At 37.3% G+C, this 15312-nt stretch overlaps 1 protein-coding gene across 2 annotated transcripts; it reads left to right on the top strand.

Moving 5' to 3' along the window:
* The first annotated feature begins 173 nt into the window (after positions 1–173).
* LOC121367740 (leukocyte receptor cluster member 1 homolog) lies at positions 174–14076 on the top strand. Of its 2 annotated transcripts, XM_041492080.1 has the most exons (8): positions 174–217; positions 1277–1341; positions 6171–6270; positions 6700–6864; positions 8250–8367; positions 9483–9552; positions 10724–10820; positions 13063–14076. In XM_041492080.1, exons 2-8 carry the CDS (start codon positions 1319–1321, stop codon positions 13342–13344), a joined length of 855 nt encoding a protein of 284 aa, XP_041348014.1. In that variant the 5' UTR covers positions 174–217; positions 1277–1318; the 3' UTR covers positions 13345–14076. The 2 variants fall into 2 exon arrangements, with proteins under 2 accessions (XP_041348014.1, XP_041348013.1); XM_041492079.1 differs by lacking the exon at positions 174–217 and having other exon boundaries at positions 1216–1341.
* Positions 14077–15312: the final 1236 nt, after the last annotated feature.

The raw sequence follows: 15312 nt of genomic DNA on the forward strand, positions 1-15312 counted from the left end.
TCAGGCACGCCTATCCCAGGTCCGCATTCTCACTTATCAGAAGCTAGGCGGTCCTGGGACAGGAGGGGCCATGCGTGCTTATAAAACTTTGTCCAGACTCTATGTCAAATGACGTCACACGCATATGCAATTTGTACGTCGTTGCCATGACGCTACTGTTTCAGACAATTAGAATCTCGAGTCTAGACTCTAAAAAGTTTTATAAGCGCCAGACCAGGTATCTCTTCTGTTAATAGAAAAATGTAGCTGGTTTCTTTTAAGACTGTTATGAGTTAAAAACCAAAACAAATGTTTGACATCCAATAGCCGATGATTAATAAATCAATGTAGGTTTACTCTAGTGGTGTCGTTAAGCAAAACAAACTTTAACTGTCATAATATAATTTAATAATGCATTTATTTTAATACATATGTTCAGAGTACGTGTGTAAAGAATAGAGGACAATAAAACCCCTTCCTCTCTTTCTTTTCTCAAATCAAAAGGCAAAAGTAATTCATTATTAAAACATCAATAATATTGTTTAAAATCATATTTCTTTGGACACACGAAATTAATCCTATGTAAGAGAAAGTTCGTCTGCTTCTAAAGCGCAGTGGTCGCTGGAGTGCGATGGGTAGTAGGATTGATCTCTCAGTGGACTCGTCGAGTTTTTATTTGTGGCCCAGGGCTGTTTCATATATATATATATATATATATATATATATATATATATATATATATATATATATATATATATATATATATATATATATATATATATATATATATATATATAATTATTATTATTATTATTATTATTTAAAGTCCACGGTATGCGTTTTCCTGAAACAGTTCTTACTATAATTCAGTAGAAGCACAAGCGTTAGACATCAAATAACCGTAGTTTAAATTGGGAAATATTTCCACCTGTTACCCCCATCCCATTACAATGATACAATACAATACAATACAATAACTTTATTTCCATGTTCATATATGTATAATAAAAACATAGTCTGGTTGACCAGCAAAAATAAAGTACATAAAATTAAACATACATGTATAAAGAAGGAACCTCACCCTAACCCACAATAAAATCTCAACCCAAACAATAGGGGGATAAGGATCGGATAGTTTGCCAGTGTCGTCATTCGTACGTATTTCGAGTCCTTCTTTTAGACCTCGCCGCCTAGGTTGTTTGTAAATTCTTCCACTGACTTCTTTGGAGCACCACAGCGCAACGAACATTTGGGAATAGGTTGTGAAAATTGTTTTGTATTTTTTTATCTTTTTTAGGTGTTATTTACGCTTTATTGACGAACTGAACATAAAAAGACAATGAATATATTACCACACAAGAGGTATGTTGTTATTGTTGTTAAAATGTGTATAATTGCATTGTCCAAGTGTTCACCAACAATTTTGAGTTACTGTTTCAGTGTTTATTAATACAGTATGTTCCATTTTCGCAGTGTTCTTTTTACCAGAACAGGAAATCCGCACTGATAGCTCTAGCCCGAGTACTCTGACTGTAAGAGAGCTAGACGGACATTTGGACATAAACACGCTCTCATTACAGTCAGAGACCAACCTATGTCTTTTTTTGGCAATTCCTGACTACCAAACGGTAGGCAACGAGTCCCGCTCTAATACCACAACAATCCTATGTTTGACGTCAAATACCTTTACATCAATCATTTTCGAGTTAAGTGATACAAAAATCCACATATTAATCACTAATACACTTACTACAGAAAGAAACTCGACAGCACCCACATTCAGCTACGCTTCGTGACACTCCGTCGCAACAATTGCAAAGCTCGGCGATCTATTTCGAGACGTAGACCACGTGATCGCGCACTGGGCGATTCCGCCTTGTGCAGCAGTTACAGGGGCCGTCTCATATCAAGCGAAGTTACAACATGGAAGAGTTGGCTAATGCCGTTTTGGATGAATTTGGATTTCATTACGTCATTAAACCAAAACAATTACACATTATTGATTCCATTTTGAATTTGAAGGATACATTTGGGGTGTTATCGACAGGATACGGAAAAAGTATGTGCTACGTACTGCCTCCTCTTATGAGACGACCCCTGTAACTGCTGCACAAGGCGGAATCGCCCAGTCTCGAAATAGATCGCCGAGCTTTGTAATTGTTGCGACGGAGTGTCACGAAGCGTAGCTGAATGTGTGTGCTGTCGGGTTTCTTTCTGTAGTATGTGTATTAGTGATTAATATGTGGATTTTTTTTGTATCACTTAACTCGAAAATGATTGATGTAAAGGTATTTGACGTCAAACATAGGATTGTTGTGGTATTAGAGCGGGACTCGTTGCCTACCGTTTGGTAGTCAGGAATTACCAAAAAAAGACATAGGTTGGTCTCTGACTGTAATGAGAGCGTGTTTATGTCCAAATGTCCGTCTAGCTCTCTTACAGTCAGAGTACTCGGGCTATGATAGCTCATGTTACTATTTGTAATAATATACTACTCAAAAGAATTTAAGGGTCAAAAATTTATAACCAAATAAGTTTCAGAGTGTATTAGATTGATGATGTAAACTACACCAAATTTTTTATTTATTTTTCCATATTTACAAAAAACCCACAAATAAACGTCACTGTATACAAGAAAGTCACATGACATGCTGTCAAAGTTGAAGGTTGTCAAACATGGATTTTACACATTAGAACATTTGTTTAATAGTGTGTGAATCCACCCATGGCGCGAATACACTCGACACATCGTTGCCTCATGCTGTTGATCAGACGTCTGAAGAACTCTTGGGGAATGGCCTGCCACTCTGCCATAAGAAGTTGACCCAGATTATGAAGGTTGGCCGGAGGGGCATGGTTATCCCGAACTCTCCTGCCTAATTCATCCCAGGCGTGCTCTATTGGGGCCAAGTCGGGCGAATATGCTGGCCAATCCATCCTGGCGATACCTTGTTGTCTGAGAAAGTCCGTTACCACCCTGGCGTGGTGGGGTCTGGCATTGTCATCCTGCAGAACTGCCCCGCCGCCAATCTGCTGAAGGCCTGGGAGAACCAACGGCCGGATAATCTTATTCAGATAGCGGATTCCATTCAGATTGCCATCCACCACATAGAGGGGGGTCCTGTGGTGGATAGAGATGTCGCCCCACACCATGACGCTGCCACCACCGAACCGGTGACGTTGTCTAATGTTAACGTCAGCGAAGCGTTCCCCAGGACGTCTGTAGACAGGACCCAACCGTCGTTGAACTGGAGACTAAACCTGGACTCATCAGTGAACATCACTCGACCCCACTGAACACGTTGCCACCGCAGATGAAACGTGCACCAGTGACGTCTGGCCGTTCTGTGACGTGGTAGGAGTGGTGGTCGAACAGCCTGGCGACGGCAGCGTAGATTATTGGCTCTCAGACGATTGCGTATGGTTTGATCAGACACTCGAGTTCCAGTCGCAGTCCGCAGATTGTCACGTAATTGGCGTGCAGTGGTTGTGCGTTGACGTAGAGCCATATTGGTGATGTAGCGGTCCTCTCTATTTGTAGTGCTTCGGGGTCTTCCCGAACGTGGACGATTTCGAACAGAATTCGTTGCTTGGTACCGTTGCCACAGTCGGCCAACGACACTCTGACTGACACCAAGTCTCAGAGCAACATTTCTTTGCATATTGCCATCCTGAAGCCAAGCAATAGCCCTTCCTCGATCTTCTATAGTCAGTTGAAGTCGTACCATTGTCGAATTTGGAGTGTGCACCGTACACGAACGCAAGCTCCAATTATACGGAAATTCAGCATTGGGAACATGGAATACACGTGCAAAGCGTGCAAATGAAGCACTTTGTGAAAAAGCAAGTTATGGGCACTTAGCAGACCTTTCGCTTTCATCCTAATTTACGTGCAAATGTAAGCATGTTTTCGCCATTAGAACTAGTCGACAGTGTTAATGACAGTGGATTTTAATTCATTGATAGGTTGCTTAGACCCACTTTCGTCAAAATGGAACAATACCATGCATGACATTATGGTCTAGCTAATATAATTGACATTCAGAAAATAATGTCGAAAATATCATCTGACCCTTAAATTCTTTTGAGTAGTATATATTTAGCCAAACAAGGAGCAGGTCAACTCACCGTACACTGTTTAGTCAACTCATCATTACCATTTAATTAATTAATATACCAATAGTTTAAGCGATAATGTGCATTAATGATTAAATATTTTTGAATATAAAAAAATATTATAACTTATAAGGGACAAACTCATAAATGTCATTAAAGTAGGCTTGACAGTTCATTGTTTATTTATCCAATATTAGGATTTCACTAATATAAAACTATTTAATAAGTGGTCATAATAGCAGAGTTTCACTGTAATATTAATAAATAAAATGACAACAAAGTTGTAGACATCCATTTTTAATTTTGTCACAATTATTTATGGACAGTAAAGTTTGGGGCGAGTTGTCCAAACATAGGGGTGAGTTGACCAGCATTCGCCAAACAATGCCTGCAGATTTCAGTGATTGCTACTTTGTTTGGCAATAGTTCAGACTCTTATCTCGAGTGTCCGCTAGCGTTATTCTAAATGTGAGAATAAAGCTAGAGATAACTGTGTGTAGATGTAATAACTGAATGCAATTTTTGATGACCAAATGGTAGCCAGCTACTATGTCTGAAATATCCTCTTTTTTTCCTAAATCTGATGCCACAGACTTTTAGTTCAATTATCCCCGAATCTAATCATGACATTAAAGTTATATGTTGGTAACCGGTATCGAAACTAGATGAAGAAAACCGCATGCTGATATAAGACGAAGTGTTTCATGCACGCTCAACTTGGGAATAATCAAACTAAAGGTTTGTGACATCAGCTTTTGGAAAAAAATTGTATTTCAGACATAATAGCTGACTACCCTTTGGTCATCGACAATTGCCGAAGTATTACACACAGTCATCTCCAGCATTATTCTTACATATAACAATAATGTTAGAGGACATTCAAGCTATAGCTCCTGTTAACGTTTTTCTGGGGCGGGACGTAGCCCAGTGGTAAAGCGTACGCTTGATGCGCGGTCGGTCCCGGATCGATCCCTGTCGGTGGACTCATTGGGCTATTTCTCGTTCCAGCCAGTGCTCCACAACTGGTGTAACAATGGCCTTGGTATGTACTATCCTGTCTGTGGGATGGTGCATATAAAAGATCCCTTGCTGCTAGTCGAAAAGAGTAGCTCATGAAGTGGCGACAGCGGGTTTCCTCTCTCAATATCTGTGTGGTCCTTAACCATGATATGTCTGATGCAATATAACCGTAAATAAAATGTATTGAGTGCGTCGTTAAATAAAACATTTCCTTCCTTCCTGTTAACTCTTAAAGTAGATTTTTATCAATTATATCTGAATAAAATTGTTAAGTTTAAAGTGCTATCAACATTCATTTCATTATATAATTATTCAAATTTATTGTTTATGAAAATGACTTTAAATGTTTCTGAATTGTAAAGTGAAACTTTACAAATTAATGACAAGCAGACAACCACAAATCTGATGTTGATTGTGTAAACCATGCTTTAGAAAATGAACCTCAGTTTTAAGCATGTCAGAATTAGGAGCATTGATGATCTAATTTTGTAAATTCCTGTACAATGATTTCGAGCTACTAGAAACACAAGAATGACCAAATACATTGGATTTGTCAAATATGTATTATTTAAGCAAAAAGTTGTAAGTAATGTGTAAGTTAGCTTTGAAGAAAAGCAGTAGTAGCCAAACATACTTTACATTGCTTTAAAAATAGGTTCTGCATCTGTAATATTTGTTTAATATTTATTTCTTGTTATAAATATGTTTTAATGCATGCAAGATATGTACTCATTTTAGTCACATAGATGACAAGTAAACACATTTTTTTATATGTAATTCTCAGTGTAAATTCTTCCAAATAATTAATTTAAATAACAGAAGACATCTGAAAACAGTAAGTGGGTTAAACATAGCTTTCGATTTTATAATTGACTTTTTTCCAGATCATTCCAAAGAATTGATTCTGATAAGATTAATATGGCTTGAAGTACATGTTCACTTGATCGTGTAAATGTATAGTCTAGTGGCAAGGTGTAGCTTATGTATTAACTTCAGGTCGATTGTCAAGTACTACAATTATGTCAGTAATTGCAATTTTTTCTTCTTGTTTTCAGCTGGCATGTGCGTACAAAGAAGAATATCGACAGGGTGAATCGAGATGAGGCAAAAGCTGCTGAAGAAGAAAAAGAAAAGCAAAGAAAAATTGCTTTAGCTGTAAGCATAGTCAGAATTACTTCCTTTAAGTATCATTTTGAATGTTTTGGTCAGTATTTACATGCAGAGTTTTGTCCAGGGTTTGTAATAGAACTATAAATGTTGTTTTTGCACATGCATAAAAAAACCCTTCATAGGACTGAAACACATAAACCTAAAAAGTGAATGATTATAAAAAGCTTAGTAATTTTCAGGACATTCATTCATACTGGGTATATAATTTGGAAAAAATGATATTCAGGATGAGTCATTGAGATATTCACCATGCACAGTATAAGCTCCTCTCCATTCTCATTCTCTCTCTCTCTCTCTCTCTCTCTCTCTCTCTCTCTCTCTCTCTCTCTCTCTCTCTCTCTCTCTCTCTCTCTCTCTCTCTCTCTCTCTCTCTCTCTCTCTCTCATATATTCATGTATCCTCTTGTTATTTTAGGAGCAAGAAGCACGGACAGACATCCTAAGAAGAAGAGGAAAGGAGAGACTGGGAGGTATTGAGTTCACACTGCCGGTCAGCAACCAGACACCTGAAGACACAACAGCAATTGTAGCTTCAGATAAAACAGAACATATCAACTTCTTCAGCGACATAGAACAAGGGGTACTGAAACCGATGGCGATTAAGTCTTAGTCTAATTAATATACAGCATTGCATTGTTACGGATATATGGTTCACTATAACCCAACCCTTCATTTTCTGCAGTATGTCCTGTACTAAAACACGATGGGTTCTCTTTGTTTTCTTTAATTTTGTTTATTATTGGTTGACAAAGTGATGGCTGACAAACAATTATGAATCTGGGTAGTTTATGAGTGAGACAGTTTACAAGTATCTTTTTCAACAACATTGGCATTGCTCATTTTTCACTTTAAAAATACTTATAAACTTGAAATTGATTTGTATACATATAGTGAGCATTGGTGTGAACTCATTGTGTGTGTGGGGTGTGGGTAATATTTGGCATGGTTCCATTAGAGAACTGTTCAAGCATGCCTGTTGTGGGTACAACCTCTTACTTCGCCAGAGAGTTCTGTCCATGACAGGGCTGAACTAATTTTTGTACATAGGTCTTTTTAAACAAGACTGATGTTAATGACAGTTTATGACAACTCTGTTTTGTGAGTTCTTTGAAAATTTGCTTCACTGTGAGTTCATCATGTTACATGTATGTGTTAAATTACTGCTGAAATTAATATCACAGTTAGAAATAAATTTTGGTGTATGGTGCTATGGAATTGAATGCAACCACAGTCAAAAGGGGGTATGGGGGCCTCCCCCAGAAAGAAAATGGGTTAGATTTAGGGTTAGGGTTAAGAAAATCATACAGTCATGATAAGAGTCATTCAATTTGTCAAAACGTTAACTTAAAGCGGCAGTATCCGGAATATTTTTATTATTTAAGCATATAGAGCAGAACATCCAATTACGTTTGGTACATATATGACACCGCACTCCGCATTGGTTTCACTACGCTGGCTTATCCAGGTCAAAAACAAAGCCAGTATTTCGAAAGTGGGACACTTTTGACGGGCTCCTTCCGATCTCGGTTTTCATTGGCTTATCACAAGTGTGGAATTCCCCAACAAGAGATCACGTGAGATTTCGCAATTTTTGAACAAATTTAACTGTCTTGATTGAGGGGTCATCAGGTATGGTACAACGCCTTTTCAGGTGTTGGTGGGTGGGGGATTTGCCTTAAAATTTTGACAGTGGCCAGCTGTTGGCATACGTGTTACATGTAAGGGGGTGTTACTAATTACGTAAATTTGGGTATGGTGTTATACCCATTTTACTCTCTGGCAGAAACCCTGTGTCATTGTGCAGTTCAACCCCTGCAATTGCCCACAACAATCGGCAATCCCTTGGTATTTTTCATTCTTCACGACACCTTTTTTTGGTAATTCTTTTTTAAGGCATGTGTTTTTTTACTTGGACATTTTCTTAATTGCGGGAGTTTATAGTCTCAACCTGTTGTCTTTGAACAGTTGAGGAAGGAAGGAAAGAACAAAGAACATGAAGCAGAGAAGAAAGCGGAGAAGGAGAAGTGGGAGAAGAGTATAGGCTTGCTGACATACCTGGGGAAAAGTTCTATTGATGAACAGAGTGAGTTTGTTGTCAGTAATATAGCCTGATACAACTAGTATTAATACTGTATGTTTTAGGAATTCGTTCTTCATTAAGAAAAAAGAATGCATTTTTAAATATTTCTTTGATGATTACAAGTAGGATGACTGGTGTAGTATTTAAATACCCCATTGGTATGAAGTTATTTGTTAATTTTAGTACTAACAGCAGGGCTAGCTCTGGGTGACCAAAACATTTCGCCAAATTGGTTATTAAATTTCAAAAATTGCTGAAATTGACATTTTAAAAATTAAATGTTACTCATTATATGAAACTATTTTGCCAAATTAAAATAAAATTCGCCGGCTGCTTTCAAAATTTGCATTTGGCAAATTTGGCAAGTGCCAGAGCTAGCCCTGAACAGATATCAAATGTGCAAGTGGTATACTGCATACTGTCACATAAAAGCAAAATTAAGTGGCACTCTGACATAAGGGTTGCTTAATGAAAATGTTCATGGTCAACCTAAGTTGATTTGGGGTTTTTTGCAAGGTAATCAAGGGAGAGTACTCCCTAAAACTAACAGTCACATAGTCGTTTCAGTATTGTTTTATCACAGAATATATTCGGACAGAAATTGTATTGAAATGCAAAAGTAAATAGGCATGCAACCACAGGAGTGATTTGACTATCAGTAATGTAACATGATACAACTGACAGTAGTTAGTGAATGACCCTAGCAGGGGTGGGAATTCTCGTTCAGCTGTTTTTCTCTCATGGAACAATACGTTTCCTTGCATTTTAATCATCCTTTCCTTCAAAATGTGTCAGATTTTAACCTAGGATTTCAAGAATTTCCGGGACCCCTCTAGATTTCCTCTTTTTCACAGTTCAATAATTGCCATCCATGCCCTAGGTATCTTTGGGAAATTTATACAAGGTGTAAAAATTGTTTTTAATGTTTAACTAATCATTTAATATTACATTTATTAAAAGTGAAAAGATATCCTGCTGTTTTAAATTGATAAAACCACAGGGCAGTTGTTTTTGACTGTTCTGATTTACTTAAATGACATTTGTTTATCAGAAGTGTTTTAAATGTTCAGATCTGCATTTTAGCTTAATTGCTTACATTTATTACTTCAATCCTTCAGACGAGGTTCCGTGGTATTTGAAGAAATCTAAGAAAAAGGAGAAAGAGGAAGAACAAGTACAAACATTGAGGTGGGAGGATTATGTGTTTTAATTAAAATACAAGTATATGTCATTGAAGAACTTAAAGGCGTAGATGCTAGTTTCAACTCGTAAAAAAGGACACTAAGTTTAGTTAATATACAAACCTGTAACACACTTGGATAAAGTTACAACATGGACACTAAGTTTAGTTAATCTACAAACCTGTAACACACATGGATAAAGTTACAACATGGACACTAAGTTTAGTTAATCTACAAACCTGTAACACACTTGGATAAAGTTACAACATGGACACTAAGTTTAGTTAATCTACAAACCTGTAACACACTTGGATAAAGTTACAACATGGACACTAAGTTTAGTTAATCTACAAACCTGTAACACACTTGGATAAAGTTACAACAGAGTGAAACAAAAGAGAGTGTGATGTTAAAACCAGAAAATATCCTTAAAAAACAGACTAGAACTCAAATCAATACCCGCTACTTCTCAGACGCACATGCATTTTAAAAAATATGAAAAATGCATTTTGTGATATTAGAAACAACAGGATGACCAGAAACAGTTCGGTTCTACAGAAATTGATGATCTAAACAATAAAATATAAGTAATGTTTGATTTCGGTGATTGTAAATGGATCTAATAGTGGAAAATATGTCTTAGTGTTTAAAAACTAGGGCCTGTCTCTTTAACCTTCAGAGCTAATACTGTCGGACTTTGTTTATAGTTTGTTCACAATCTGTGTATTTTCTTCTGAAATTGTTAGCCCTTTTTTTAATATACAGAAATGGTTTTATTTACATGCACATACTTTTAATTTTGTGTTGTTTAACTCAGTAATGTTTCAGCAGATTGTGGATGTAAGGCATATATGTGAATAGTTTCACAATTTAGGTGCTTGCTATCCTCACAAATTTGATATCCTAGAATAATCCATGGAGTTACCATGTAGATTGAGTAAATTCCGATTTGGATCAAACGTTTGACGTATACTAGTCTATTTTATGTAGATGCTTACCCATTGTGGTAAATTCCTCTCTTGAATTGTAGCACCAGTTCACATAACCCTACCACATCCGCATGTAGTAAGTCATTTTAGAAAAATATATATATTTTAGATATTATTAATCAAAATCTTATCAATTCATTGTTAATGTTTGGGTAAACTGTTCATGATATGTTGTGTATTTGTTTTTAGGTTTGACATGGAATACAAGAGAAAATCATTGATGGATCCCCTGAATGACATGAAACAATACATGGAGAAGAAGAAGAAACACAAACACAAGGAGAAGGTAGGAGACAGAATGTTTGAAACCTTGCATGCAAGTGCTTCAAACACCCATAATAGGAGGTAGGAGACAGAATGTTTGAAACCTTGCATGCAAGTGCTTCAAACACCCATAATAGCAGGTAGGAGACAGAATGTTTGAAACCTTGCATGCAAGTGCTTCAAACACCCATAATAGCAGGTAGGAGACAGAATGTTTGAAACCTTGCATGCAAGTGCTTCAAACACCCATAATAGGAGGTAGGAGACAGAATGTTTGAAACCTTGCATGCAAGTGCTTCAAACACCCATAATAGGAGGTAGGAGACAGAATGTTTGAAACCTTGCATGCAAGTGCTTCAAACACCCATAATAGGAGGTAGGAGACAGAATGTTTGAAACCTTGCACTCAAGTGCTTCAAACACCCATAATAGGAGGTAGGAGACAGAATGTTTCAAACCTTGCACTCAAGTGCTTCAAACACCCATAATAGGAGGTAGGAGACAGAATGTTTCAAACCTTGCATTCAAGTGCTTCAAACACCCATAATAGGAGGTTTGGACAGTTAGGAAATTAACAGAAAAATAAAAGTCTTGGCACTGTGACAGATGTGTCTCAATCAGTGCATATAAAGCCTACTCCTTGGTAATTAATATTGGTTATGCCATCAGACATGCGGCTGGTAGGTACAGAGTTCGCAGCCTGGTGCCAGCTCACACCCAGAGCAGGTTTCAACGATTCAGTGGGTAGGTGTAAGACCACTACACCCTCTTCTCTCTCACTAACCACTAATCACTAACAACTAACTCATTGTCCTGGACAGACAGCCCAAATAGCTGAGGTGTGTGCCTAGGACAGTGTGCTTGACCCTTACTTCAGGGGTGGGAATTCTCCTTGGATCAGCTGTTTTCCTCTCATGGAACATTGCGTTTCCTCACATTTTAATCGTCCTTTCCTCCAAAATGTGTCAGATGGCACAGATTTTAACCTAGGATTTCAAGAATTTCCAGGACCCCTCTAGATTTTCTCTTTTTTACAGTTCACCAATTACCATCCCATACCATAAGTTGAAGTGAATGAATGAATTAATAATAATACCGGCCTCAGTGGCATAGTGCTTAAGCTACCAGACTTAAGGCTGGTAAGTAGTGGGTTTGCATCCCGGTATCGGCTCCCACCAAGAGTGAGGTTAATGACTAAGTGGGTAGGTGTGTGGCCCCTACTCTGGCTTCTCTCTCATTAACCACTAACAGAACTAAACACTACTAACCCACTGTCCTGGACAGACAGCCCAAATAGCCCAGGACAGCATGCTTGAACCTTAATTGGATATAAGCAGGAAAGTAACTATAGAGGAAAGGAGGAGGAATTGATAATACAAGTAGCATTAGTCTTATTATTCTCTTGTTCTCTTGTTCTCTTAACAGTGTTGCAATTACCAAAAGCTAATAGCTACTGACTAAACATTGTCCAACGGTTTTATTTAAATATTTTTTTATCAAGTTTCCCATGACAACCCTAGCAAATCAGCTTTTGTCTAAATTGACTTGTGTTCTAAACCAAGAGTTAGTGGAGTATGTTAGCATGATGGATTTACTGTTCAAAAAACCTCCAAACATTTATCAGTTTGGCACCACTACATTGTACTTTAAAATACAAGCTACATTCAATGATGTGACAGTTGCACTTTCATTTTGTGTTGAAAATCTCCAGTTAATGTGCTCTTAACAAACGATGAATCAATTAAATCCAGTGTTTTATTTCACTTTGACAGTCACAATCTTTTTTTAATTTAAGAACATTTGTCAAATTGCTAAACTCTCTTGTCTTAGTATATATATATATTTATTATCCACATAGTTCAAGATATTCAGGGAAATATAATCAGTATAACCCACGTGTGTCATAATGATTTCACGTGCACAACGAATGACGTAATTTTGTGAAGCAACTTCATAACTTAATGTGGCTTCCTCAGTGTAAACGCTTATAAAAAATGTCATTTTGTCTCTTTTTAGTTACGTTTCAAACGTTTTGACATGGTCCTAGCTTGTTATTCATAAAAATAATAGTTTGGATAATGTGGATAATAAAGAAATTATTACACTCGCGTGAGAGTCGTACTGATTTTACAAAACTTGTGTTAGGATTCATATATTACCCTCGCTCTAGCTCGGGCAATACAATAATCCTCAGTACGACACACAAGCTTGTATAATATATATATATATATATATATTACTGATATAATGGTTCATTGTTTCAGAAGCACAAACACAAAAGCAAGAGCCAAGATGTTGAGAAATCTGACCCCTCGTTACCAAGACCTACAACTGGTAAAACAATGGAGCAGCTTCGTGCCGAGCGTCGACGTCGAGAACAGGAGGAGAGACAGAGGACAGAGGCGCTTTTAGCTAAACTGCGTGGAGACGTCCCAGAAGAAGTAAAAGAGCAACCTGTGCCAGAAAGACAGAGGAAATACAATTCACAGTACAATCCAGACTTTGTGAGGCAGCCAAAGAAGAAACGTGATTATCCATTTGACTGAAACTAGCTTGTAGCACTACCTTTTTAGCCAGTGCTACATGGCTGTCACTGATGTATCAAAGATGTGCTCATGTGTGTCTTTGGTCTCTGGTTCCTTACCTTCAGGGCTTATCCTGTACATTGCCAAATTGACCAGCTGCAAATTTCCATACAAAGTAGCTAAAACATTTAGTATTTGGCTAATAAATGTTTTGAATAACTTTCAAGGAAATACTCTTAAATATATGAAAATTGGCGAAGGCAAAATTGTTAGCACTATGGGCCATGACCTTCCTGCTGAATACGAAGTATTATATTGCCTTTGACAGTCCTTATCTTAAGTACGATTAATTGGACATTCATTTGTTTGGATGTCCTGGTTGTGTACTGTCATATGTCCTTAGTTCAGTTCAGTTCGGTTCAGGGTGTCTAACATACACATTCGGACCAAGCCTGTCATGGGCGTAAGTTCTGACTATTGCCAGTTCATCCATTCTGCGAATCAGTGCAGTAAGTCTAAATTCTGCCAATACACACTTTGTGTTTTTATTATAAGCTGACAGTGAGTTTTGTTTTGTGTCATAACATCTACAATTTTGAGGTTGAAAAAGTCCTTGCAAGATGACAATTCACTTTTCTTTTTTTTTCTTCTTATTTTCGTGCTTATATCCAATTAAGGTTCAAGCATGCTGTCCTGGGCACACACCTCAGCTATCTGGGCTGTCTGTCCAGGACAGTGGGTTAGTTGTTAGTTGGTTAGTGGTTAGTAAGAAAGAAGAGGGTATAGTGGCCTTACACCTACCCATTGAGCCCTTAAGAACTCGCTCTGGGTTGGAGCCTGTACCGGGCTGCGAACCCTGTACCTACCAGCCTGTAGTCCGATGGCTTAACCACTGCGCCACCGAGGCCGGACAATTCACTGAAGAAACATTACCATCGGAGAGGGTTTACCAGCTAACACACCATTAAGAACAGATGGGCAAATGATGCATTTGATCCAGGCAGTGTTATGTATTTATAATGTATAGCAGTATACATTGTGTCCATGTGTTACTGTGTGTGTTTGATAATACCTCCAAGAAATCTTCAGCAGTGGATGGATGGCAATAAGTGTGATGCACATGCTAAATGTGTGATCTCGGATTTCCAATTTAGTTTCCCACAATCTTCACTGTATTCCACCTGAATACTAGTACTGGTATATTATTATCACTAAAGTACTAATCAAAATTATACCCAGGTGATTTTCCAATCTTATATATTAGTTATGAAAATCCCTGGAGTAAAAACCATAAAAATGTGTCAGTATTATCATGACCTATTATGGTATTCAAACAACCGGTACAAAAAATGGCAATAAATGACCTGTTATAGACAGAAATATGAGACGTATTTACAATTTTACTGCAAAACATATGTAATTTGGAACAGACTATAACACCCAGATTGATATTGATTAAAGCTGACAGGTCAGGTCACAAGTACTAAGCTAAGCAGAAGGGTGGTCTCAGGTGTGTTTAGTATAAAACTGGGTATTATAGTCTGTTTCAAATTACATATGTTCATGATAATACTCACACATTTTTATGGTTTTTATTCCAGGGAATTCCATAACTAATATATAAGACTGGAAAATCACCTGGGTATAATTTTGATTAGTACTTTAGTATCAGGTTTATAAGGCTTAAATTACATATGTATTTGGTGATGCAGATGTTTGTTCATGTATTGTTGTTTTTGCTCTACCCATATGCAATTGTTATGCAAATGAATTATTGTTATTCTTACATTGTTATAATATAACTGTTTGTTTTGTCTTTTGTTTTGTAATTATCTTTCATTGACAAATTTTGTTCTTGTCTTCACTTTATTTATTATCATGCTGAGGTGATGCAAATTCCTGGTACTATAGAGGATATAGTAACTAATGACAGCCATTGTGGATTTTGTTTTGGTAATAAACTGGGGAGGTATTAACAGTGGTGGTGGA

The sequence above is a fragment of the Gigantopelta aegis genome, chromosome 3 (genome assembly GCF_016097555.1).
Source record: "Gigantopelta aegis isolate Gae_Host chromosome 3, Gae_host_genome, whole genome shotgun sequence".
Taxonomy (NCBI): domain Eukaryota; kingdom Metazoa; phylum Mollusca; class Gastropoda; order Neomphalida; family Peltospiridae; genus Gigantopelta; species Gigantopelta aegis.

Coding starts and splice junctions, on each gene's coding strand:
- LOC121367740 (XM_041492080.1), top strand. CDS start 1,319: ATGAATATATTACCACACAAGAG. Junction 1,342..6,170: donor AATATATTACCACACAAGAG/GTATGTTGTTAT, acceptor TCTTGTTTTCAG/CTGGCATGTGCGTACAAAGA. Junction 6,271..6,699: donor AAAGAAAAATTGCTTTAGCT/GTAAGCATAGTC, acceptor TTGTTATTTTAG/GAGCAAGAAGCACGGACAGA.